At 33.1% G+C, this 26,363-nt stretch overlaps 2 protein-coding genes across 10 annotated transcripts in view; one reads left to right on the top strand and one right to left on the bottom strand.

Moving 5' to 3' along the window:
- Positions 1-2,723, top strand: part of LOC119837452 (histone acetyltransferase KAT2A) — a 13,614-nt gene extending 10,891 nt beyond the window's left edge. For both annotated transcript variants that reach the window (XM_038363038.1, XM_038363037.1), the window contains 3 exons: positions 744-834; positions 1,365-1,491; positions 1,870-2,723. In XM_038363038.1, the coding sequence (XP_038218966.1) occupies positions 744-834; positions 1,365-1,491; positions 1,870-1,936 (285 nt within the window). In that variant the 3' untranslated portion in view covers positions 1,937-2,723. The remainder of the gene's footprint in view (positions 1-743; positions 835-1,364; positions 1,492-1,869) is intronic.
- A 2,385-nt stretch (positions 2,724-5,108) lies between these two features.
- The window catches only part of LOC119837319 (protein goliath-like), a 62,606-nt gene continuing 41,351 nt past the window's right edge, over positions 5,109-26,363 (bottom strand). For 2 of the 8 annotated variants that reach the window (XM_038362841.1, XM_038362844.1), the window contains exons 3-13: positions 18,235-18,432; positions 16,763-16,862; positions 11,536-11,668; positions 10,806-10,923; positions 10,114-10,185; positions 9,299-9,381; positions 8,659-8,755; positions 7,767-7,866; positions 6,755-6,862; positions 6,269-6,369; positions 5,109-5,575 (exon numbers count right to left, since the gene is read on the bottom strand). In XM_038362841.1, the coding sequence (XP_038218769.1) occupies positions 5,567-5,575; positions 6,269-6,369; positions 6,755-6,862; positions 7,767-7,866; positions 8,659-8,755; positions 9,299-9,381; positions 10,114-10,185; positions 10,806-10,923; positions 11,536-11,668; positions 16,763-16,862; positions 18,235-18,432 (1,119 nt within the window). In that variant the 3' untranslated portion in view covers positions 5,109-5,566. Of the gene's footprint in view, positions 5,576-6,268; positions 6,394-6,754; positions 6,863-7,766; positions 7,867-8,658; positions 8,756-9,298; positions 9,382-10,113; positions 10,186-10,805; positions 10,924-11,535; positions 11,669-16,762; positions 16,863-18,234; positions 18,433-26,363 lie in introns of those variants that run through there. The other 6 variants (XM_038362843.1, XM_038362845.1, XM_038362846.1 and 3 more) reach the window with 5 other exon arrangements.

The following is a 26,363-nucleotide window of genomic DNA, read 5'->3' as shown; positions in this document are numbered from 1 at the left end:
TATTTCTATCTTGTGCACTATCACTCCCCTCCTTCGCAGCTTTCCTCTGCTTTGCGGTTGTCTGGAAGAGATCGCTTGAAAGCGATAAGACCGCCTTCTGTACCTATCTTTTCATATTATGTCTATTGTATTGTTCTTTGTGTACAATAAAGTATTTTTATTTATTTATATTTATTTATTTACGCATTGCATACTACTTCACACCATTAAACACTACTACACACTGCAGTACACTACACGTACTTCACACTACATAAAACTACGCGCTAGGAGGCACTGTGTAGCAGCGGGTATTGTCTATACACTACTACTACACAATTCACACTACATAGAACTACATACTACTGTACACTATCTACTACTATACACTACTACCGCTATACAATATAACCTACTCACTACTACACAGTACACACTGCACACATGCACACACACGTAACCACACACGAAACGAAACGCACCCGCGTACAACACGTCACACACCTAATACGCTCTCAAATCACCAGACGTCACGTATAGGCACGCACACTACCACTCATCGCTACATTAATGACGACAAACATCACACACCATACTATTTTTTATAATATTTTATTAATAAGGTTACAATATTTTTTTTATTATATTTAAGTAAAGTTGCCTAAATATAATGTTTTGGCAGTTTTTGAATCCACTGTTATTACATCGCTTCATTAATATCGAATATATAAGAATTCTACATAATATTATGATAATAATTTCAGGTCAAGAACCACGCGGCCGCTTGGCCTTTCCTGAAGCCAGTGGACAAATCGGAAGTGCCTGACTACTACGACCATATTAAATATCCAATGGGTCAGTTAAGAATTTTTAATTTGCAGCAAATAGTAATAAGTTAAAATTGTTTTTAGGTAACCAATGGAAAAAGCACACCATCACACTTTATAAAACATCACATAATAAAAAAAATACTATAAATGAAAGTCATTGATAAATTTATAAAATGTCATAATATTGCCTATAGCACTCTGGAATTATTTACATATACAACTGTGAATTAATTTTTTAAACCGGTCCATTTCAACTTTAACTCTGTACTGTAAACATTTATAAAGATAAAAGATTGGGAAGAAACTGGCCTTCGAGACACAGTTCACCACTAGTTCGAAGGTCAGGGTCTGTATTATTTTGTACTACTGTTTCTGTTTTGAAAACAATAAATATCTAAATGTCTGCAAATGACTGACCAGTTTGTACAAACCTAATATGTTTTTAACTCAATTTTTCACTCCTAAAAATAATCTAAACCTTGAATTGACACGATTTTCGTGCATTTTTTTTATTACCTAATAAGAATCTAATTATTTTATTAATACTGTTTCCAGACCTGCGCACAATGAGCGAGCGTCTAAAGGCTCGCTACTACGTGTCCAAGCGGCTGTTCATAGCGGACATGACGCGCATCTTCACCAACTGTCGCCTGTACAATTCGCCAGATACAGATTATTACAGGTAACAACAAATGTATAGACATAATCATACGTTTTTGCCGCCAAAAATTATACAGTTACAATTAATGTATAATACAGTTACAGTAATGGTGGTATGGGATGGATTTGTTTGTTTTACTTTAAGCGTTGTTTTATGCCTTTCAGAAGTTTTGGAACTAGATTTTTAAAATAAAATGAATTCCAAAAATATATTCTATTCTTTCGTATATTGGACTAATTGGGGGATTATAGATTAATATAGTTACTATTAATTGTTGTTTTTATTTAGTTCTCATACGGTCACGAAAAATGATGATTATAAGATTTAATATTTATGACGACGTAAACTGACGTACAGATTGAAGTAATCAAAACTAATGAGTTATTTCATTGTTTTCAGATGCGCTAACACATTGGAAAAATACTTCCAAGCTAAAATGAAAGAAGCTGGCCTCTGGGATAAATAACTCTCCAAAATAGTTCTAATGTATTGTTCTGTAAATATTATAGTAAAAAATAAACTAAGCGAAATCTCGTTATGTTGTGCTATAAGCTATATATTTTGGGGATAAGTCGCATTGCCCACCTTTAAAAACAAAATATAGTATGTATGGTATTTTGTTCGTGTAAAAAAAAATTAAATTACTCAATTACAATAGTTCATGTTTTTACCGTTAACAAACGATAAAATGAAAGGAAATAATAAGTAAAGTTAAAAGAACATGCTGCTCATAATATAATGATTCGGGAATACTACACTATGAAACACTAACGATTTTGTTTCAAACTTTAAGGAAGAGAAATGTTTCAAACATAACATTTTTTGTTCATTTTTATGAAGTAATAACAGTAATGCTGTAGCACTGTTTTCAAAAAATTTAGTTAATTTTATTTATATAATCAGCACTTATTTAGTGCACTGCACTGCTGCACGCAATTAGATCCTGAAAGAGGTATGAATACATTTGTGCTGTGACATAGCTAAAATTAGGTAAGAGTGATTAAAAGTTAAATCATAGAGTTAAAAAATACATAAAACATGTAGGTATGTTGAAATCAGAACATGTGTTTATTTTGTGTTTAAGAACGTCAGTATCTTAAAATTTTTACATATGACTGAGATAATTTTATCAAAAATAGTGATTTTCAATCACATTAAGTGTTGTAATATCATTAGATACAATGTTTGCACTACAATATCGTGTAGTCGGTTTTTGATTTTTTATATTTAATAAACTTTGAAATTATTATAAACGATTATGACTTTTATTTTCTTATCGCATATTAACCTACATACCTCAGTTTATTTTAAAAGTGTAATCATAAATTTAGTGCCCGCAGCAACACAAATTTCTGTATGATAATTATTGATAAAAATACATATAAAGCACTATAATTTTTATCACTATGTAACAAAAATGAAATAGTACATTTTTACATATAAAAAAACATTGCTTGTATAACTCGGAATCTACTGAATAGATTCAAACCAAATTTGAAATAGGTTTAGGTTTGACTAGAATCTAGATTATGTTATAATTTTCAGTTACTTAAAAATAGTAATTATGTCTCCTGCCAATAATATTAACATTCCCTCAATGAGTTGTGATAAATGATGTATATTAATATGTTCACATTGGCTTACTACGAGGGTTCAGGCAGTAATCTACGATTATCAGATCACTTGGTATACCATGAACTTTTGGTTCTTGGACGTGCCGATTTCTGTCATTAGTCGATTGGAGAAATTCTAACTGCATTGTTTTACATTATAGTTTACATTGAATAATATAAAAACTGTTTAAAAGTTTTGTTTTACCAACCTATCAACACAAATCTGCGTTGTTATGGTCTAGGCATTAAATAAAACGCAAATATCAATACTGTATTGGTTTTTATTTTAACACTTGGTGTACACACGAGGAGTACATTTAGAATATTTATGAGGGGAATGTAAATACATATATAACTTTGACACCATAACTGCTGTTACCGTAAAGTACATACCAGTCTCCTTGTTAATATAAAATCCAATGGATTTCGCAATAATAAGTACCTTAGAAGTACAGTAAGTAATAACTTAAATGCTGACTTACGAAACTTAATATATTTTACTTAAAAATAATACGAATGACATCGCTTTCGTATCGATGCTTTGGTTAAATTCCGTGTACCAAAAGAATAATACGAAACGATTGGAAAGCGATGAAATTCTACGTTCAGACTAGAATTTATTTACTAAATTATTTAGAGCCACGAATTTTGCAGTCTACCGCTGTTACCTAGACCAACTGATCCGGCTGGTTGTTTGGCCCGATTCGTGTTTATCAAAGAATTTCTAGAAAGTTCGACACAAAGTAAGTTTAAAATAACTAGCGAACTATGAAAACGTTATAGGATAGAACAATAAGCAAACGTTAGAATATTAGTGTTATAGAATTATACTATGGACGGACATCTTATAATTATATGACGATATTGATATAAGTAGCGGGTAGGGCCAACACAACCGTGTCACTCGCTCGATTGTAAATGTTTGGATACAATGATGAGATCAAACCAAATGGGGTTAAGTACAATTTCGACGGCTCGATTGTGTGACAATGGATCAACAACTCTGCTTCATATTTCTTGACATTACTCCTATTAAAGCAACACTAAAAACTAAATCGATTTTCAAAAAGATGGTACGACAAGTAATTTCAACAAATGTATAGCAGAGGAGTTCATTAAAAAAGATATTATCAAATAAATTTATTATTTGTTTGATCCATTGTACCATGAAAACTGTTGACTAGGCGGAATCGCGGTGTATATATCTACTCTATGCTAAATAGTCCATTAAAAAAATATCACTTGTCCACCATTCTTTCTTATCACTGGAAGATTGTTTTTTTTTTGCCTTTTTTTGAGTATTTTTCCTTAGCTTAGTGATAAATGAACACAAGGAAACTAGCGCTAATACTGACCAATGGTAAGGGGCGTGCATTTGCAGCGTACACACGATAATTTAAACAAATCTGATATATTTACATAAAGCAATAAAGTTCATTTTCCAGTAAAAATATCGTACACATTTTTTTGAGTTTTTTTTCAGATTCATGATTAATGTTTCAAAATACACGGAATAATCAACTTTAATTACATGCAAATACACCAATTTTTAAATTATATTACAATTAGCTGCTTCTGTATGAATAATCTAATACCAGAATTATAAGCTGATCCAATTTTATAACTCGACTACTATATTTTAAGCTGTAATACACACTTATTATATTATACTCCGAGTCAGCAATACGGAGACGTATAATTCTAGTTTTAGTACATATATCAAAGAAGAAAAACATGCTAGAGACCTAAAACTCAGCGTTTTTTCATACTTTGATAAACACCCCTACACCCTGGGCATGTTTGGTCACCTGAAGTTAGCTAAGGCGAACGAAAAAATCCACGATTCACTTCACACTTGTTAGTAAAATATTATAAAACATATCAAATCGCCACGTGCTAATTGGTCCATATTAACAACTCTGCACTGCTGCAAACTTTGCATTAGAAAATTCCAGTTTAGGAATCAAATGCTTATCACATAGAATGGAAGAACACGAAACAATCTCTTCTTATTTCTTCCTTAAATGGATATATGTTCTCGTGTTCCATGTCTTACAATCATAAGGTGGATAATTTCGCGTCCTCACCAGTCAGACCATATCCCTTGGGAGGATTCTAGCGCATGTATCCCGGGAACGTGCAACCAGCGGGCATCCTTGAGGATATCTATGCCTCGGGTAACCTAGATGTCTTAACGAAGGTCCCACGAGATGTTCTGACCACAAGCATAGTAGGAAATCTTAGCGGGTATCCTACGGTGGACCCTGGGCATCCTAAAGAGGATTGTCCATGGTGAGATATCCTAGCTTAGTCCCAGGGGCAGGTATTCTAGGGGGACATCCTAGCGTGATAATTCCTAGGGGGGACATCCCTGGGGGGGTATTTGGCACGGAGGGGGGAGCTCGCGGCATCAGTCGCTGGGGCCCGCGCCGGAGCTCTCTTCGGGCGAACAGTCTTCGTTATGTTCGCTTGGTGAATCTTCGTTATCGGGTCTATAAAGTGAAAAAAATGTTAAATACAATTACGAAAACCAATCTGCAACATTGTTCTATGAACAATTTTTTCCTTTGTTAATTCTCATTATATTGTGTTAGTATACAATAGTATCTACATTACAATTTTCATATTTAATTTGGAATATATTCAGTTTATTTTGAATTCAGACACCTTTCAGGCAGATTCTGATAATCTATCTGAAAGGTGTATTTCATATAATTATCTTAACTTTCTTATATATTATTTTCATAGCTGAATTATACTTTTGGACCTCCAACTAGGAGCCGCGGGGGGCGGAAAGTAAATTTGTGTACATAATTACTTTAACTCAATATTGTATTGGGTTCCACCTGTAAAGTAGTTTGATTTTTCAATAAATAAATAAAAAAGAATTGAGTGGTTTTCTAAACCACGGTAAAAATGAAACTTTTTTCAAATTATAGATATTTAACTGATTGTCAGCTGATGGACCTATAGACGCCGCCATATTGGCTTGGGCTACTCTGACAAGCACCTTTCACTTTATTTCTACTCCGCGGCCGACCGTCACGCGGCATGCGATACACAGACCAAACAATTTGAGACGACATAATAGTTTCACTTTAACTAAATAAATTCACGTTTCACTAAATATATAAATACAATAAATAAATTGTGAAATAATGAATGTGTAGTATAACAATAGTCACCCGTGTTGCATGTCGTCTCGCGGCACGAGCTGGTCGGGCGAGGCGGCGCGACTGCTGCGCGCGCTGTCGCCGCGCCCGCCCGCCGAGCCCTCGCTCGACAACTGGTGTTGTGTTATTGGATTATTCTTTGTTTCCATCAAAATAATTAGTTATATTTAAGTTGTAGGTATTTTATAACACTATACCTAAAACATTATTACTATTATGTGCAAACAATATGTATAGTTTTTTCTATATCAGTTAATAGTGAACAGACAATCGGACAGAACATAACCTTAAAAAAATAATTAAAAAATTTATTGAATGATATTAAATTGGTTGGTCAAAAGGGCTAAGTATTTAAAATTTATATTTCACGTATTAAACGGTATTTATTATCAAGTAGGACGAGGCAGTTCTGTAATTCTTTTCTTAAAAAAAAAAGTAATTTTGTCGACAACCAATAAAGTAGTAGGTTTAAGCGATTGAGCGATTAAGCGAACTCACCAAATTGAGCGGATGCCTTGTACGGGCGGGCGACAGCGCGGGCGACAGCGCGCGGCTGCGCGCCTCCTCCACGTCCAGCTGCAGGATGCTCTCCTGGCTGCCCGTGAACTGACAAACCACCGTACCATATTAGATAGATATGTGTAAAATATACACCAAAAGTTCTCTACACTAATATTATAAAGAGGAAGAATTTGTATTTTTGATTGTTTGTTTGTAATGGATAAACTCAAAAACTGCTGGACCGATTTTAAAAATTCTTTCACCATTAGAAAGCTGCAACATTACTGAATGACATAGGCTATATGTGTACCCCGAGCAAAGCCGGGCGAACAACTAGTATAGTATATGCAACAAATTAATTTTGTCAGTATGGCGTACAGTGAATCGTTACTAATAATATAATCCGAAAGTGTGCTTGTTTGTTTATTTATTTGTAGTCTCTTTTTCAATTTCTACGATTTTTGTGTCTAGAGAGAAATACGTTGCCTTTTCTCACGGGAATTTTCTTTGACCACGTTTTATTATACGTACGTACGTATTTATAATATTTAATCGCTCTATTTAATTATTTAACATTTAATGCACAACACACCCATTTCAATTATTTACTAGCAATCCGCCCCAACTTTCCCCGTGGTATAAATAAAGCCCATAGACACACAGGGATCACGTACATAATATCCGATGGTGAAAGAATTTTTTCGATCTAGAAGTTTCTGAGATTAGCGCGTTCAAACAAACAAACTCTTCCGCATTATATTATCGGTACAGATTCTATTTCGTATTAATACAGTACGTATCAAATAGCTATACGTGTAAAATATTAAAAAAAACAAACTGCAAAAACTAATTTATGTGCTTCTTAGAAAACCATAGCCTACTTAATTCGTTTATAATAAACAAAATCGAATATATAATTAACTTCGAAAATTCTTGTAAAACTAGAAATTAAATGATTTTGAGTTAATGCAGGCAAAGCCAATGCGAGTGACTAGTATTTCATACGTACTGTATAAGGACCTCCATGCGGAAGGATAAATGTACACATCGTCGTAATATTGGAGAATTGGGGCAATCACTATTTGTCGCGCCCTTTCTTGTCTTTCCGCCTGATTATTTATGGGGAGCGTGCAAATAAATTCATTTAATTTGAATATTCAATATTTCAACGGAATTAAAAATGCACAGAACTCTTTGAAATGCTTCATTTATCTCAAATTATTATTGTATTTAAGTACCAGAAGGCACCTTTTAATTTTTATTGAATTTAAGTACCAGAAGGCACCTTTAAATTATAAATTAGGAGGCCCGTTTCCTTTTCCTCACCCGTCCTAGTCCATTCCTTCTTTCTAGTCGTTAATCCTTTCCTTTTCCGTTACCCCATAAAAGCGGGCAGCGCATTCACAGAGGTACTACTACTACCTTTGCGAATGTTTATGGGCGGTGGTGACCGCTTACCATCAGGCGAACCGCCTGCTCAGCTGCCCGCTATGACATAAAAAAGTGTTTAATTTAACTCGTCATTCAACTGCCGGACCTAACATAAGCACTTCCGTAAAAAACGTAGAAAGCAAATAGACTCACACTGAACAGTTTTAAAGTCCATTTTACAACGTTTCAACTGGTAATATTATTTCCATCTAGTTTTTTGACAAGGTTGCCAGCAATTCTCGAAGACACAATAGATTTAAACTCAGCAATATCTTCTTATATATAAAATTCTCGTGTCACAATGTTAGTCTCTATACTCCTCCGAAACGGCTTGACCGATTTCTCTGAAATTTGGTAAGCATATTGGGTAGGTCTGAAAATCGGCTAACATCTATTTTTCATACCACTAAACGATAAGAGTAAGGCAGAACAGCGTTTGCCGGGTCAGTATATATATACTATATACTCACCACAAAGCCGTAGTACTTGAGTATGTCCATCTTGCACATGGGGCAGGTGCGGTGCTCCAGTAGCCATGGATCGATGCAGTTCTTGTGGAAGTCGTGTCTGTTCGTACGTTTATAAATTAATGTTATGTATGTTTTTTAATCCATAAAACAAAAAGTTAAGCATTTTTCACCAATTTTTATAAAGAAACAAATTTATAGCATTATGTTAACAACTCTATAGAATTGGTACATGTTTTGAAGCATATCATAGCCTTTTTTTAATGCAGTAGATAAATGGGTACATATTTATGGATACAATGTATATAATACTCTAAGGCATTATAAAATACGCCTTTAGCTCAAATAGTCCGCTTAAATTCTTATTATTCAGATACCAGATACTGACGTATTATTTAAGTCATTTTATATAAGTATATATAATTATCCTTGATTGTAACGGTTTTGGTAATACATGTAATGATACAATTGGTTTTCTTGAAAATAAATCAGTATCCCCCTGACCACACTCGCTGTGTAGTGTTCGAAATGTCGGGTTAATGATATAATGAATAAATCGCGTTTAAAATCCATTTAAAAGTCTTTAATTCCTTAAAATCAATAAGTAAATTACAAATAAGAGAAGAAGCGATCTGGAACTCACCTACAAGGAAGAGATCTTAGCGTTTCCGACACTTTGTAGGGCTCGATACAAATGGCGCAACACTCGCCGTCACCCTGCACCTCCTGATACACAGACAAACACTTAATTTAAGTCATAAAACGAGACATAAGAGCGAGAGAGAAGGCGCTTTTCAATTTACCTTAGGGTAAGTGAGACATTAGATGGCAATGTTTATAAGATCATTGTATTTTTTATCGATGCGATGCACAAATCCTACTAGTATTATAACGCGAACGTTTATAGGTACGGATGTATGTATGTATGTTTGGATGTTTGTTACTCTTTCACGAAAAACCTACTGGACCGATTGCAATGACATTTGGTACGTCGATAGCTGGACAACTGGAATAACACACAGGCTTTTTATCCCGATATTACTATGGGATGTGCAGACTTACGCGGGGCGCAACTAGAAATATCATAATACAATGTTTTTATATAAATAGTTATGGGCTAATTCAAACGTTTTTGAAATAAACGCTAAATTTATGAACTTTACTAGTTTACTATTGTACACTTACTCATACAATTTATTAAAATCCTTTAATTGGACATCATAGTGGCTATTTGCATGCTAAATTTCAGCCCGATCGGCCCAGCAGTTACAGCTGTTCTTTGATAGATCAGTCAGGCAGTCAGTTATTTGCGTTTTATACAAGATTGATGAAAGTACGTATCTATCTATATATCCACAAAAAAAACATGATTTACACCAATACAAATTACAAATGCGACGAAACATTGAAAAAAATAATTAAATTAATAGAAAAAAAAAATAAATAGTTAACGCTTACCCTGTCATCAGTCTTTAAACTCTTGACTGGTATTTTTGATAGAGCCTTCTTAGCAGCGCAGCACAGTCGCTTCTGGAAGGTATATAAAAAAAAATGCGTAACATTTCACTTTTCAATATTATTATTTTTTATTGTGCCTTTTGCCTTTGAGAAATACCATTACGTATAAAAAAATAACCGAGAGGCTGATCTTTTTTATTCATAGATTGTATTTAATGCAACAACTGCCTTTAAGACTAAACATTGCAATGCAGTATTGCGACGTTTTTGGTAATCTCTCATATCCTGGGCCCCTCATAACTTAAAAATGCTTCACTTGTGTCTAAATGGGATAACTGATACAGTGATTCGTGTCAGAATGGTTAAGTCCTAATGGAAAAATTCGCCTTCGCAACAAGAAAACTTGTATCATTACCCCGTCTTTTCTCAGTCCATTTACAAATGATGTACCGAATGCGGGAGTCAAGCGCGCCCCAGCACGAATTGGGACAGCTCGCACCAGGAAAGTACCACATCCCCACAGAAAACCGGCGTGAAATAGTAGCATGCTACTGTGTTTCGTTCGGCGAGTGAGGGAGCCGGAGGCCCGTTTCGTATTCCTCACCCTTTCTAGTCCATGGGCGGTGGTGATCGCTTACAGGCGTACCACCATCTCAGTCGCCCGCTATGACATAAATAAAACGTGAACTCACAGAGAGCCTGTCCTTAGCGTGTATGTATCGGAAGCGCTGGATGTAGTAAAACACCAGCCACGCCAGCGATATCACCATCAGCACTATGAATGAGATCGAAACGAACAGCACCGACGTCCTGGAATGTAACAAGTGTTATCGGTATAATAACAAATGAAAATAAAATTCCGACGTGTTGGCGGATCATCATCATCATCACCATCTTGTATTTCAAAATTTGCCATAGTGTATAGTGTATTTGATATTCATAGTTATTTATTTATTTTTCAGGTTCATCAGCAGTTGTTGATATATATTGAGGGAGTTGTGAAAAATTTAATCGGAACTTTTGTGGTGGTCTTCATCTTTAATCAATTTTAATCAAACATAGCTATAAAAAAGCAAAGGTAAGGCTTTTAAATGAAAAAACAGCACGTCAGACCAGCCGTTCGGGAGCTACAATACCACTGACAGACAAACATAGATAAGACTTCTCAACTATTCTTTAACATTAAACAGCTGAACATGATTTGGATAACATTTAGTACCTAAAGAGAACACAGTTTGAAAGACATAGGTTAGTTTTTATCCCAGATATCTCCCGGATAACCTAGACTATCTATTTTTTCCTTTACTAGGCAGAGGAAGCCGTGAATGAAAGGCTATTTTAAAATCAAATAGCTACTGAAAAGATAAAGATAAACATAAGCTCAAGTCGATTTAAATAATAAAATTAGAAATTTAAACTTACTTATTAATATTATTGTTGATATGTGTAAAGGTCCGGCCTTTGATGATCGCTACCATTACTCGGGTACCATTGTCCACCAGCTTAGTGATTTCTTCCCCTTTCCATTTGTATATAAATACTGCACTTATGTTACCTGAAAATTACGATTTTTCATATAATTTTCTTATAAAAAACTTTAACAGGGAGCTCTCTTGTGAAGATGTTTGATTGGCGGCTTTTACCCTAAGCAGTTATCTCTACCAGGCAAACACAACATAAATAAGGTAAAAAAGCGAAATATGTGTTTTATATAACTTATTTTTAGATTAATTTTGATACCTGTTAAGTTAACTGTACGGGCTAAATATTTTGCCTTTAAAAGGAACCTTTGAATTTAATAGTGCTTATTATATGTAGAAATAATACAATAAATGTATACGTAAATCCGCATAAATATCCATAAACGATAAGGTGCTAAAAATGTAGCCAGTTTAGGTTTCAAACTTATATGTCATATGAATCAATAACACGTTTAGTAAGTTTCCAAACAAGGTTTTTATTTTCGATCTCAATACTACGATAATATTTTATTGCAATCTTATTATCTGATAAAACTATCTCAACCTACAAATAGAATAAAGAGATCAGAAATCGCGAGTGAAAGTGAACATCGCAGCTGCACGATTTCGTCAGTGAAAATTATAGAAATACACATGACTTTCCAGATAACGTCTGTGATAAGATATTTATTATCTCGCTTGTGTAACAAAAGCCGAAAGTTTGTTTGGAAATAAGATATTTGCTCGCGTTTCTAGAACAGATTAAAGAAAGAAGAATATTTCAATTGTAATTCAGTATGTTAGATAATGGCTCGGTATAACGCATCCTGCATGTGTTATACGTATACGTAGAGAAAATAATAAAATTTAAGAAAATAAGCCCTCTGTACTAAATAGTAGAGTAATACCTGATTTGTATAAAAATCCGAAATAAAATATTGGATAGAACAATGTCACCGCACATGGTAATATTATCGGATAACCTGTATCAATAAATATCACTATCAATAGCTTTACATATCGGATAAGAGGCATTGTGTAATATTTAATGATATTGTTTTATGGCCAATATTAATATATTGGAGCTCTTGTGAAGGCGAGCTATGTACGAAACGTTCCGTTCCATGGCTGATTATATCGCCGTAGATTTTACTAGAACAAATTAAGTAAGAGTACATAATAACGGACTACTGAATAAAATAAAATATTCCTACAAAACAGATCAACGACGTTCCCAGTGAGGATATGGGACCAAATTACAACAATGTCCTATAAAAACCCATAGAAAATCACCGGAATCGGTTAAAACCCACGGAATTTTACACTTGAAAAAATAAACGTAGGTATACCTGACATTTATAACTTTTTCATTGCTTTTTATTTAGCCACGCCTTAATAAATCATTAAGGAATATTTACGGGAATCACCTTATTGCGTAGACAGAATATATAATAATCTTTTATATGGAAACTTTTCGAATCACGATCGGCCTGAGTGGATTAAATAATAATTAACAAAATTATATACGACTCCATTAGTATTATTGCGAAGTTGATTACCTATTGAACGAAATAAATTTCGCTAGCGCCATTCAGGACGTTAGTTCTAACGTTATCAGTTACAAGTACATTGAATCGGATCCCCATGGATTTATTACATCAACAATATAATAATAGACATGCGAGTATAACAAGATTTTCACTGTCACAATTCCATAACGCAATTATTCATAATTGAATAATATTACCGGTAATTAACTTAGTCGCAAATTAAACCCGTTCCCTTGTGGTTCACTGATTACACTATTACATGAACTGAGGCAGCAATGTATTTATGGTGGCCTAATTAGATTTAAAAGGGTTTCATTGTCAAGGTCTCATACAAATGTGCTCGTATATATACCTAGCTATGTAGATGGAAAGCTATGTTGATGCATCGCTGTTGTTTAAGTAGAATAATTGAAGGATAGAAAATTTAATTAAATCAATTGAAACATTAAATTCATGACATGGAAAATAAAACTGAATACGTTTTAATTGCTTTAATAAAACGTATTAAGAATAAATTTGACAACCAAAGTACTTTTCCATGCATTATTTATTGATGGAGAGTGTATATCAACAATGAAAAACTCTTTAGTATTATTTATTACGGCAAACAAGCGGTAGAGATATTCCTTTACTTTACTTCTTTGCGGGTGAAGTCGCGGGCAGAAAGTAGTATCATGTCATATTTTTAACTAGCCCTTTATTTTCTTTAAAATTGAAACCTTAACGAATTAACAAAACACATCGTTTTTCAACTCACGGTCTCAGCTAATATAAAACGTGACCAACAAATCTTCAAAAGTATTTATTACTCTTCAACTAACTACAACACGTAATTGAGTTAGCCCGTATTTCGATTTATAACACCGTATTTGTATAATTAGTTGAATCACGCGACAAAATAATCCACTAGCAATGAAAGTCAACACGTGTCAAAATACATGTGTTCATGAATGCCTTTACATCGAATTATCAAAATTAATCACTCGTCAGCGATATATCTAATTAGCGAGTCACGTGTCAAGGGGTGGTTGTGCTTTTGGAATAAAGTTAAAAAAACAGAATGTTAATTGTTCTTTGACGCATATATTGAAGATTAACTTTATGAAAAACATTGTAAAACGCACGATTGATTTTGAGTTTAGGGCGAATGTTAATTCTAGAATGTCGTTAAAATCAATATATGGCATTTTAATTGATTCTGAAAAGTTATGTCCGCCGATGGCTAATGATGAATAGACGGTCTGGCAAGGCATAAAAGGCTGAATTTTTTAATTATATAAGCGTAAAAAGCTAAGGCTGTATCGTTTTATTTACTTTAATTTAGAAAGGAACATTAAAGAAAAGGTATACAGTTAATAATAAGGCGGATATTTGACACTAGGATATTTGACGTAGGTACACGAATTGTAGTTTTCCGAAACCCTTCTTTATATCATCTACGTATTTATAATCGTAATGTACGGTGGCAATTTGTCAAAAGTAACAGAGTATAGTAGTTCTAAGGATCAATAGTTAAATCTACGTGATACACAAACTAAAGAATGTAGTATTGTATGTACCATACATGACAGATCTTATAAATATGTAAATATATCATATAATTGCAGGTAAATAAACATTGTTTGTTGCTTGATTATGTGTATATGGAAATTAAATTATGTATCAGAATTGCGAACAACGAGTACCTAGGTATTGCCAAAAAAAAACCATCTAAATAAATTCATTAATATTATACCTTTTTGATTTCATAGGTACGTAAGAAGTAACCGAACGCAAAGCATTTTTTTATCGAGTTTTTAACAAAGTAATTACTTTAATCGCTATTTTGTATATGATATCATATAAAGAGATTAATTAAAATTGGAAAATCCATATTTATACGTATATCTTGCTCGTAAAAACCAGTACGATACCGTGACCATAAACAAATCTTAGTTCACAAGATATTCAACATTTTAACTGCATCCTGCACCCAATGTTGCCATTTGGCGCATTCAGTTACTAAGTATAGACCGAAACCCGTCCTTAACTAGGTTAATTTCTTATTCTAGGAACTTAGGCTAACGAGAATATACTAAAGACCTACTTAAAATCTATTTTATAAAGAGGTAAAGTTTGTAATTAGTGAGTCTGTGACGTTGTAGGAGTTGATCTCTCTATCTACTGAACCGATTTTAATATAGTATAGTAATACACTCTCATAAAACTCTCATAACAATGTATTTCTCCCCTCCTTCTCCTTTTATGGTTGAAACGGGATATAAAGCATCTTAAGCCTAGCTAATGTTTGTACAAAATTTCATTCGAAACCAATTCGTTATTATTGCGATTATTATATTTAGATCGAGTTATAACCGCCAAAACAACAACTTTCATATATTTGTTATAAAACATCCCGAACAACAGCTGGTATAATATATATTTTTTATTACTATTCGATAAATTTTATCTATATGTTGTAAACCAATTCTATAATTACATTTTACAGTTTAATATGCCATAAAAACACCGCTATCAACAGTGAAACATGCAGCCTAAAAACCTGAAAATTCGTATCTATAAATATTATATCCTACATTGATATTTGTGATGGATTCTGATGACACACGTCTAATACTTATCATCAGCAAATAGTATGATTTGAACACTACACAAACACAATATGTAACTCAATATCGTATATAATACAGTCATCATTTTCGATAAACAGAGACGAAGAGAATGTCTCCTTATGAAAGGTAGGTCAGGTATTTTATGTATCTGATATCGTTTATATATTAACACCTATCTTATTCACCAAACTTCTAAAGCGCTGCTATTTTTTTCATTTTTAATAGATGTTAAAGTTCTTTCTATAGAATAACTTATGCAAGTACGTTTTGTACTCTGGGGTACGGTATATACGAGGTTATCATTGCACTTAGCGTAAATAGAAAGTTCAAGACGGTATTATTAGATAAATAGAGTTTAAGAAACTATACGCTATCTTATAATATTATTAGTCTGATTATTGTGCGCCCAAAATAACTTAGATTTGAAGTTAAAACAATACTAGAATATATTAAGTAAGTTAATTATAACTAAAAATACAATATTAATATGTTGAAGAAGCTGTGTTAAAAATAGTCGTTTTTGATTCATTACGCAAATTGAGTTGGGGTGACACTTTATACTAAAATAACAATAACCTTTTTAAATTGACCCTAATTCACATGAACACCCTTTGAATAATTTTTTATAACCCTCAGTTATAGCCTAGTCACGCCAAATACCAATATTATGAAGGGCCAAGTTTGTAAGTCTGTATGTGGGCGTGGATCACGGTACTGTTTTTATCTATTGGTATATATTTGTTAGAACCCATTTCTCGAAGAGACATAGCTTATTTTCTTATTGTTGTAATGGTCGATAATAAAGCTGTAATAATTTCACAGCATTTTATTCGTAGCTTCTCCATTTATTGTCTCTTATTTAACCGTATGTATCTTGGTAAACCCTACCACCTGAACCTTTGGCAGAGGTGCATGCAGGCCTTACGCCTCTATAAATGGAATGCCTACTTTAAAAGGTATGGGATTGATGATGGCAATAAATAAGGAAGGTAGGGTATGGAAAAGTGTTGAAAGTAGCATCACTCACGTCCATTGTCAGTGGATAGCTTCATTTTCTCCAGCAGAGTTGTGTCCCTGTCATTATAAATGAGAACCGCCGACGCATTCGCCCGCCACGCGTTCTGCACCTATAACAGACAATGTTTATGGGAAACTATTTATATCTACTAACATAATATGTGTTGTCGTGATTAACATTGAAAAAGTCGTAAAAGTATTTATGTCTTTGTACCTTTTTGTATGCTTTACGTTTGGGAAACAAAATCGTAAACAAACAACATCCGTAAGATCGCGAGGTATCGTTCTAGCGACTTTCTATATTCGCTGATATTAATTAAGCAAGTATAATAAGCGGATTATAAAACTACTAGCTGCGCCCCGTGGTTTCACCCGCGTAAGTCCGAATCCCGTACACACATCCTTACAAACTTTCGCATTTATAATATTAGTAGGAGGATAATATATTATAGGCATAAACATGCCTCACATCTAGAAGTTAATTCTAAATTTTAAAGTGTTTGATCTCCTCTCGCAATAGTGTAATAATGAGATGGAATGAGTGAAGCGAAAATATCAGCACTTCAAGCATCACCAACAAACAATAAACAGAAATAGAAATGTCACCCTGACTGCATTTGCAATTCAATTAAAACTACCCGGTGATCTTGGTTCAACTGAAATAGATTCGATCCGGCTTTTCCCAATTTACTGTTTCTAAAAAGAAACTATAAAAGCAACAGCAAATAATCAAAACGCTTCAGTTGTTAACGACTTCTGCAAGAATATAAACTTTGTTTATTTAAGGAATGGAATTCATATTTTATGCTATAGAAAGAATAAACCCTTTAGTTCGTTATGATATATGTTTGTCTTTATTTACTAATTAATTAATGTAATCAGTCTCTGTTTCAAACTATAAAAATATGGTAACACTATAACCTTGCCAGTACATATGTATCTAAAAACAGGTGAAGTATATTCATGTAAGCAATGACATAAAAATATAATTACTCCAGCTTAGGCATACATTTGCATATTTCTCATGTTTATAATATTGAATAAAAATGATCATTTTCTTAATAACTCATTTGTTATGATGTTGGATGTTTTTTTTTTTTGATCAATATTGTCTATTAATTTTCAGTATTATATAATGAAAAGTAATTTAATGGCTTTATTTAATTTAAACGCAATATTGTATGATGCATTGTCTAGTCGTTATTTCAAATATAAATCCGTCACGGACTCACCCATGGCACATATATACCGTATAGAATTCTGGGATCACATTCATATCCAACGTTGGAAGAATTTAGATATAGATCCCAGAAGTTCCTGAGATTAGCCCGTCATTAGTATAATAGTATAGAAAATTCTCACCCGAGTAACGAAAACATTTAATACAAGTGTCCAACATCATTGTCGATCAACTGTTGCTAAACAAATTATGTAATAATCTAATAACAATTAACAGCTATACGTAAAATGTAGGGTCTATACCTTGATCTCGAAATTGCAGCTACCTCGGCGAATAACAGCTATCCAGGGTTCGCTGGGCAGCGGGTCATGCGGCGCGGCGACGGAGAGCAGTGGCCACTTGCAGCCCGTGTGGTCGTGTTCCCCCTCCGGCCCCCTGGCGCGGACGTGCACCGCCATACCGCGAGCTGACCCTATGTAGCCCTCGCCATATTTACCGGTCTGTAGACAATAGAAATTAAACTCTTAATGGACTTATTCGGTTCAAAAAGGAGAATTTTCTAAATTCGACTGCTTTTTCTCTCTTTGTTATAAGTTTGTTAACTCACTTTTAATGGACTTATTAGCTTTAAAAGGGTTCTAAAGTCGACTCTTTTTTTTCTCTTCGTTGTGTGTGGATAACTCAATTTAATAAGGAAAGCCAATATTTATGATTATTTATTTGGAAAGTGACGCATGCCATTTGTCAATTTTGTCTATGGATCGATGTAGCGAGCAATTTTAAAGTTATCTTTATATAATGCGTATTTAATTGTCCCGGTCTGTTGGTCGAAGTCACTTTAAAAACGATTTTTCATATACATTTCATAGAGCCTGTTCACGAGCAATCTTAATATATACGGAAACCTAAACAAACAAACAATCGTCAGTTCAAAATGTTGTTTGGGAATAACAGGAACAAAGCCTGGGGTTATTGATTTGTGTTGAATATCAAAAGTTTTGTAGCACTGAAGTGTTTACGAACAGTAAAGTTCGTGAATATAATGTGAATAACTAAAATAACTGAAATAACAGTATTTACACGAGAAGTAGGGTAAAGTTTATTATATATATTCTATTGATAATTACTACATAGAACGAGTGTTTCTTATAGTTTATTAAATTATATAACATAGGGCGATTGCAATTTACGTTACTTTGCTATTCATAGTAATTGATAAGTATAAGTTGACTGTTTTGGGTAATACACAAGAAATATAACTTTTGGGACATTTTTCTTAGTAAGTTTAAGTTTACGATAAGTCGCTGTGACAAAAAATCTATTACCTTATCCTTATAATATTTCAGCAACTAATTATTTGTGACACTGTACTTTTTTATTATAAATTCATATAATACGATTCAAATGTATCTAAACTTGTATGACTTACAAGACAGGCATTTTTACTTCACAGGGAAGTCGTTAAAACAATTGAATAGCGTTAGCTTCCCTAAACCAGAAACAAACAAACCTCTCATATATATTTAATGGTAGGTTAAAGCAAGATTTATTTGTTGACCGCGGAAGATAAACATGGGATGAAGGACAGATATTTTCTAGATTATTTCTCATCGGAGTAACATCACTAATAGGAATAATGAAAAATATGACCGATTGGATATACTCCTATATGTATAAGTTTTATCAATTATAATCCTTTTCTACAAAAAAATCATTGACGTCCCTGGGGGAGGTACCACTAGAAATTAAAAAATGGGATCAAATAACAGGTATTTCCTATCACAAAAGCGAAACCTATCTTTTATTTTTAACGGCAATATTTCCTCTCCATTCTTCATGTGCGCGGTTTATGGGTTTAATATAAAATGTATATAATATACAGCACGTGTTTATTCACGTGTGTATTATCAGAATTTTAGCTCTAGCTCTACGGCTTTGTAGCTGCGAATAGAAGGTTAACCGTAATTAACACTATGACTATTTCCGTAGACGATGCGATAAAACAATATAATTCGAGCCTCTTTAAGTTTTTGTGGAGTAACTCACTCAATTTATATTTGATTAAATTTTTTTGCGTAATTTATTCAATATAGGAGAGTGTCTGCTGATTTTAGGGATATAATATTCGTCTTGTCTTCACTTTTTCATGCAATTTTAATTTTCAGTGAGTATTTTTATAAGGGCCGCCGAGGCCTTGGTTCGCTAATATATATTCAATGCATGCTTAATATAGCCAGGTTTGACATCTGTCTGTTATTACACTTGCAAATGTAGTACACAACCTCGAGATCCTTTGATAGTATGTTTAAACGTATTGTGTGGAAACCATGACAAAGACTCAGTTTATCAGGGAATGGAATTTTTAGGATTCTTCCTTTGAATAACAAAATGTATCATTTATCGGTATCGAACATATTATTTTGTTTAGCTACTTTATACATTGAGATATTCTTACACGTGTATGCAAAACCATGTTTCTCTCATAACACTATATGCAAGATTTTTATATAAAACGTAAGTGCAAAATTGCGTGCTATAGGTATATTTATCTATTGATATTTGATAATAAGGATAATCAGGCACGCTATGACACGATAATTAAGATTGATTACTTGACGATAAAAATCGGTAAGTATTTTCTATTCAATTTCTGGTACGATTGTCTTTAAGTTCAGAAGTTGATACGATTGAAATATGGCAAGATTGTACGTATGTGTAAAACATATCGATATATAGTCGTGTTGGATTTTTAAAATATAAATATTTAAAATATGCAAATCTAATAAGGCAATTACCTACAAACAATTTTAATTTAGAATTTCTAAACTCAATGTTACAGCTATTACTGGTAATACAAAACTATGACATAATGTATTGTTAATTTTTTAAACAAAGCCATTCTAAACATAAATGTTTGTAAAACCATACGCTTAACTGTTCTGCGTCACACCAAAAGAAGAATTGGAAAACATTTTGTGTTACATAACAAATTTCATAAACGAAATACTGTATAAAACGGGGCGTTTTTTCAATTCCTTGTTTTAATGTTAATATGCTTGAAGCCTTGTATACAAAAACGTAGAAAACGTTCTTTTTTATATTAACCTATATAGATTTAATTGTAAAGAGATTGATAATATTTTATACATTTCTAAAAAATATTCAAATTACGCATTAAATACATTATCATCCATGAAGAGCATGACATGTGTTTATTGTAAACAGAAAACGTAGTCAATATGTACATGTACAAATTTAAATGTATTTTTCAACGTAGACGCAGTTCCTAGTTGTTTATATCTAATAACCTCTTCCTGTTTAGACTTGCATATTACTATCAATTATTTGTCAAAGAAAGCTTCACAAGTTCATAAACTAAAATTTAAAACTGTGTACAGTTAAAACAGTCACATATACAATATAAGTATACAACTATATGAGACGTATCGTCGATCTCGGACCTATACGATGCATACAAATGGACTATTCAAGTCTTCCGCTTCCCTATATGGGTCTACCTACTCGTTTTGAAAACGTTTATTTTGTCATATTACGTATTTAATTTATACGCATCGCCTGGCAGTACATTTAGGCTGTCGATTATTCAACTCATCAAATCAGTAGAATTATATACTAAAAGTAAATTCCCAGATTATATTTACTGATATAATTACCTAACTACAGAAGAAATGTACGTGTAAGATCAAAACCACCTGAACTATTCGACAGAGCAATCATAAAAGTGGTTTAACATAAAGAATAAAACTTCTAATTTCATAAAAATAACCGTGCCCGCATCTGTACAAACAATTTTTCTGACAAAACTCGTAGGTAGTATAACTATTCGGTGCTGAAAATCAATCACTGAAATAGACTCACGCCCTTTTTGCTTCGGGATTATGCGCACCATGTTGTTATTGTTTTGCGATGGATTCTATTCATAAAACATCGACGAATTATATTTTCATTGAAATTAGGTACGTGGACAGCTGTACAACTGGAATAACATATAGGCAACTTTTTATTCCGATATTCCTAGGGGATACGGGATGCGGGTGAAACCGCGGGGCGCAGCTAGTTTTCTATATAGAAGTTATTTGCAGGTAACTTTATCCGACTGGGAAATTCCTTACTGTCCATTAATCATTTACGTTAAAAATTTTAATTATTATTGACACATATTTTTTTATAAAGAACTAACTAATCGTAGAGGGAGAAATTGTTGATTTTGATACCTAATTACAATACAAATAGTACCCAATTCAAAAACTTTTATACAACAGTGATCGACTATATATAATACAATACAATAATAAGACGTACAACTATCGCGTTGAACTTTGAGGTCAGTGGAGACCACGTCTATATCATGAGTCATGTGCACGGAAATCAAACAAACTATAAGCACAACAAATCGCACGTTATTATGAAAATAGTGCAACCAATTACAAGCGTAATGAGAATGTAATAAAGAGTATATTGGCTGGATATTATACGTTTATTAATAGCTCAACTACATATCTACATTAGTTGTTGAACGCAAACAATTCTATTAAAACGGTAGCGAGCTTTAATTCGATATTGTTGACTCTAGAGAGTTATTACATTATAGCCGAGCTTGCTGTCGTTATTTATAAACAATATACATTTATCACACTCTGGTAAGTCATAAATGTCACTCAGAACCGCCATAATTATAACAGATCGCTTTCAGGAATTGGAGATTGGTTTATCCTTAGTTTTAATTATAGAACATTCAATGACTTAGGTTGCGGATATATCTTATATATTAAGCGGTCCTTCGCCCGCGGTACATAAATAGCCTATAACAGTCAGGGATCACATACACATCCAACGGGAAATAATTAATGAAATCGATGCGAGACTGAGATTAGCGCATTCAAACGATATTGACATAGTAAGTAGTAATTGATAATCTTATTAAGGAATATACCTTTTTTTTGATCGCCTTTGGTCAAGTTCTTTATCCCCTTATGAGGCAAGGAGCATTTTGAAGTAAGCAAGCAAGTTATTAAAAACGGTGAAGAAAACCATCGTGAGGAAACCGGCATGTCCAAGGCTCGAAAGTTCGACGACGTGTGACATCTGCCAACCCGCACTTGGCCAGCGTGGTGGATTATGGCCTGAACCCTCAAAGGAGGCCTGTGTCCCAGCAGTGGGAACATATATGGGCTGATGATACGTACCTATTATTGTGCCATGATCAAAGGGTAAAACGGGTAATATAAAGACATCCCTGTTCGTCTGTCCGTCTGTCATCAAGCTATATTTTATGAAACGTGATAGACCATTGAAATTTTACACATAATATATATTTCTGTTGCCGCAAAACCAATAAATTAAAAAAATTAGGTTAAGCAAGGGACGTCATAGTCATACTCGTAAATAAACCCTTAGTCCAGAATCCGACTCGCGCTTTTTACAGAGGCTACAATAGGTGTTTATTATTCCATTAAGATTCAGTTCACCAAGGAGCCACGATATAAAGTATTCAGTATATTAAACACTTTTTGCAAAAGAACACATTGATTGATGACATCCGTTCACCATCTGATTCTATTTTAACATCTCTGACTGTATTTCTGGAGCTACATTGACATTGAGTCACGCTATGTTCTATTTTTCATTAACAAAGTCTCCTTAGTATTACACATATATCTGCATATGCCTTATGTAAGATTGGTTACATAACTGTATGTTTATATACCGAGATAAACAATCATTTGCCTATCTAAATCTTATTATGCTATTGTATAATAAACATTGCAAATGGACTTTGATCTGGAAGATAATTACAATGTTTTTTTATGTATTGTATGACAAATTATTTTAATAATTAGGTGGATGTTGTGGGAACGATGGATTGTATAAATGTCAGTGATATATTCATATTATCCAAGTTAGTGATAAGCAATTTTTTTGTAGTAAACATCAATTACACAATGACGTACTAGCATAAAATCCTTCAAACAACACGATTATCTACTGTACGAAAGTGCTGTGTGTTTTTACAAAACTCCATCAAAACGGCTGTACCTATATTTATGGAAATTTGTGTGCATATCGGGTAGCTTTTAGAATCGACCAACATCTTATTTTCATACCCCTGAGTTATGTATGTTTGTTTATCGTTGTATTTTAAAATACTGTGTAGTGTATAAAATAATGTGTGTATTAAAAAATAAATAAGTCTGCGATACTATACAATTAAAAGACCACTTTTTGTATCCGCTCCAAACATTCAGATTTTCCGATTTCTGCTTGCTAAATAAGATAAAATACAATGTTTTTATCATTTATATTTGTTACACTACAGGTAAACTAACGAAATTGAAAAGCTATCATAATATTGGCACATCATGAATCGTACGGAATGGTGAAAATTGAATCATAAGTCAATAAGTTTTTATCTTCTTCCATACATATATGAATAATTTTTTTTTATAACTTTTTCGAAACTTCACTAGACTAAGAATAAGGCATTATAATATTATGATCAGAAGGGGTTGCCGTGATGTTTTAAAGGAGTAATAATTACAGTGTGGGAAAAAGAAAGAGCTATATAAATCGTCTAACACAATCGCTTTTCTAAAATGAAATTAGTATTGCTATAAGACGTCCTTATAGCAGTACTACTTCCAGTATGTTCCGGCACCCTTTATGCTTGTGTGCAGTTTATATCAAGACGTGTATAAGACAAAAACTTAGTTCTATATGCGGTATGCAAATTCATGTATTATTATATCACAGATTTTTTCTTTAGGACAAGTAATAATACAAAGGCCTTACTAATTTTCTCCTCTAGGGATCGATCCTGTTATTGTTTTATACGCACGCTCTCTCATTTAACCATAGAAACTTTGTCTACCAATGGAAATAAAACATCACGCAAAATATTTGTGAAAGCAGTTTACATGTCTTCAATTCGGTTCAAAGAACTTGTATTAGAAGTTAGGATATGTAAACATTTACTGTCATAGAACCACTCATTGATCAAACATGTTTGCATTATGAAATTATAAATTCATGTTGTATATGTTATATTTCAAAACCGTCACCGTCTTAACAAATTTTCTAAACAGCTCGTTTCTAGGTCATAGGATAGGTATTATATATATAATTACCGTCTCAAATGTTAACATCTCTTTAATTCGCATTTTTATATGTAATAATTTAATTTAATTAAATATATTTCATTTGGTCAAATTGCTTTAGAATCGTGAGGCAGTCTATAATCAATTCACAAGCATAGTAGCTTTCCTTCAGCGATTTCGCCCGCGTAGTCAAAGTAGGTATATACATTTCCGGGATTTTATCCGCACGATTTGGCACGGCCAATGCACTCGATATCAATACTTTTTCCCCAAAATCTCGGATTAAAATGTCAATAAACTTTTGTTCGGCATAAACATTTCCCTTGAAAAAAAAACTCCCTAGGTAAAAACAATTTTTTTGTGTAAGATAATCATAGAGGCAGTTTATACATTCGAAAATGAATTTAACACTTATAAATGTTCTTAGTGTACGTAGGTAAAATATTTTTCATTACTTTATTAGATTTTGAGTTAAAAACAACCACTACACTTGCCGCTTAGTTATCGAAAATAAATACCAATGATAAACATATTTTTGATTTGGAATTCGAGTAGAGAAGTAAGTACTAAGACTGTGTATTTCAAAATTTAGGTAATAAAATGAAGATCATCATTATCAGCCCATATATGTTCCCACTACTGGGACACAGGCCTCCTATGAGGGTTCAGTTCCATAATCCACCACGCAAGCCAAGTGCGGGTTGGCAGATGTCACATGCCGTCGAACTTTTAATTCTTGGACATGCCGGTTTCCTCACGATGTTTTCCTTCACCGTTTAAGCAGTGGTGATGTTATCTACATGCGCAGATAAATTGAAAAATCAGTTTATTTCCTGCACGCTCGCCCGGTCTATATATAATAAAATGAAGATAAGGTTTAACTATAAAACTAAATAATGAAACAGATAAAATATTTCTGTACAATCTGTATGTCAATTCTATGTTGATGATTGTCTATAGAAATCGTCACTCATTTCGCTTCACTTCTAGCCTAGCCTCGTGACTGTAGCACAAGGGCAATTGTAAATCAAAACTATATAAAAATCATTGTCTTAATAATAAAGATTTACATTTGAATTTCAAAAGAAATACAATAAATCAAGTTCCGAAGATATATTTCGGCGTCACTCAAACAAACTCCAGTTGACAAAAAAGATATACAGAGTTATTAATATAAAATATCTGTTTATTTTTATAAGTGTCAATACAGACAGTTTACACAATCAATACTGGTTATCGAGTCATTAAATAGCTAACAAACCGTAATTGAAATATATTGGCTTAAAGCAAATGATTAAATTGTTTATATAATATAC

Source organism: Zerene cesonia, chromosome 27, assembly GCF_012273895.1.
Source record: "Zerene cesonia ecotype Mississippi chromosome 27, Zerene_cesonia_1.1, whole genome shotgun sequence".
NCBI lineage: Eukaryota > Metazoa > Arthropoda > Insecta > Lepidoptera > Pieridae > Zerene > Zerene cesonia.
Note: the sequence above shows the minus strand (reverse complement) of the source record. Positions and strands in the feature narration are given on the sequence as shown.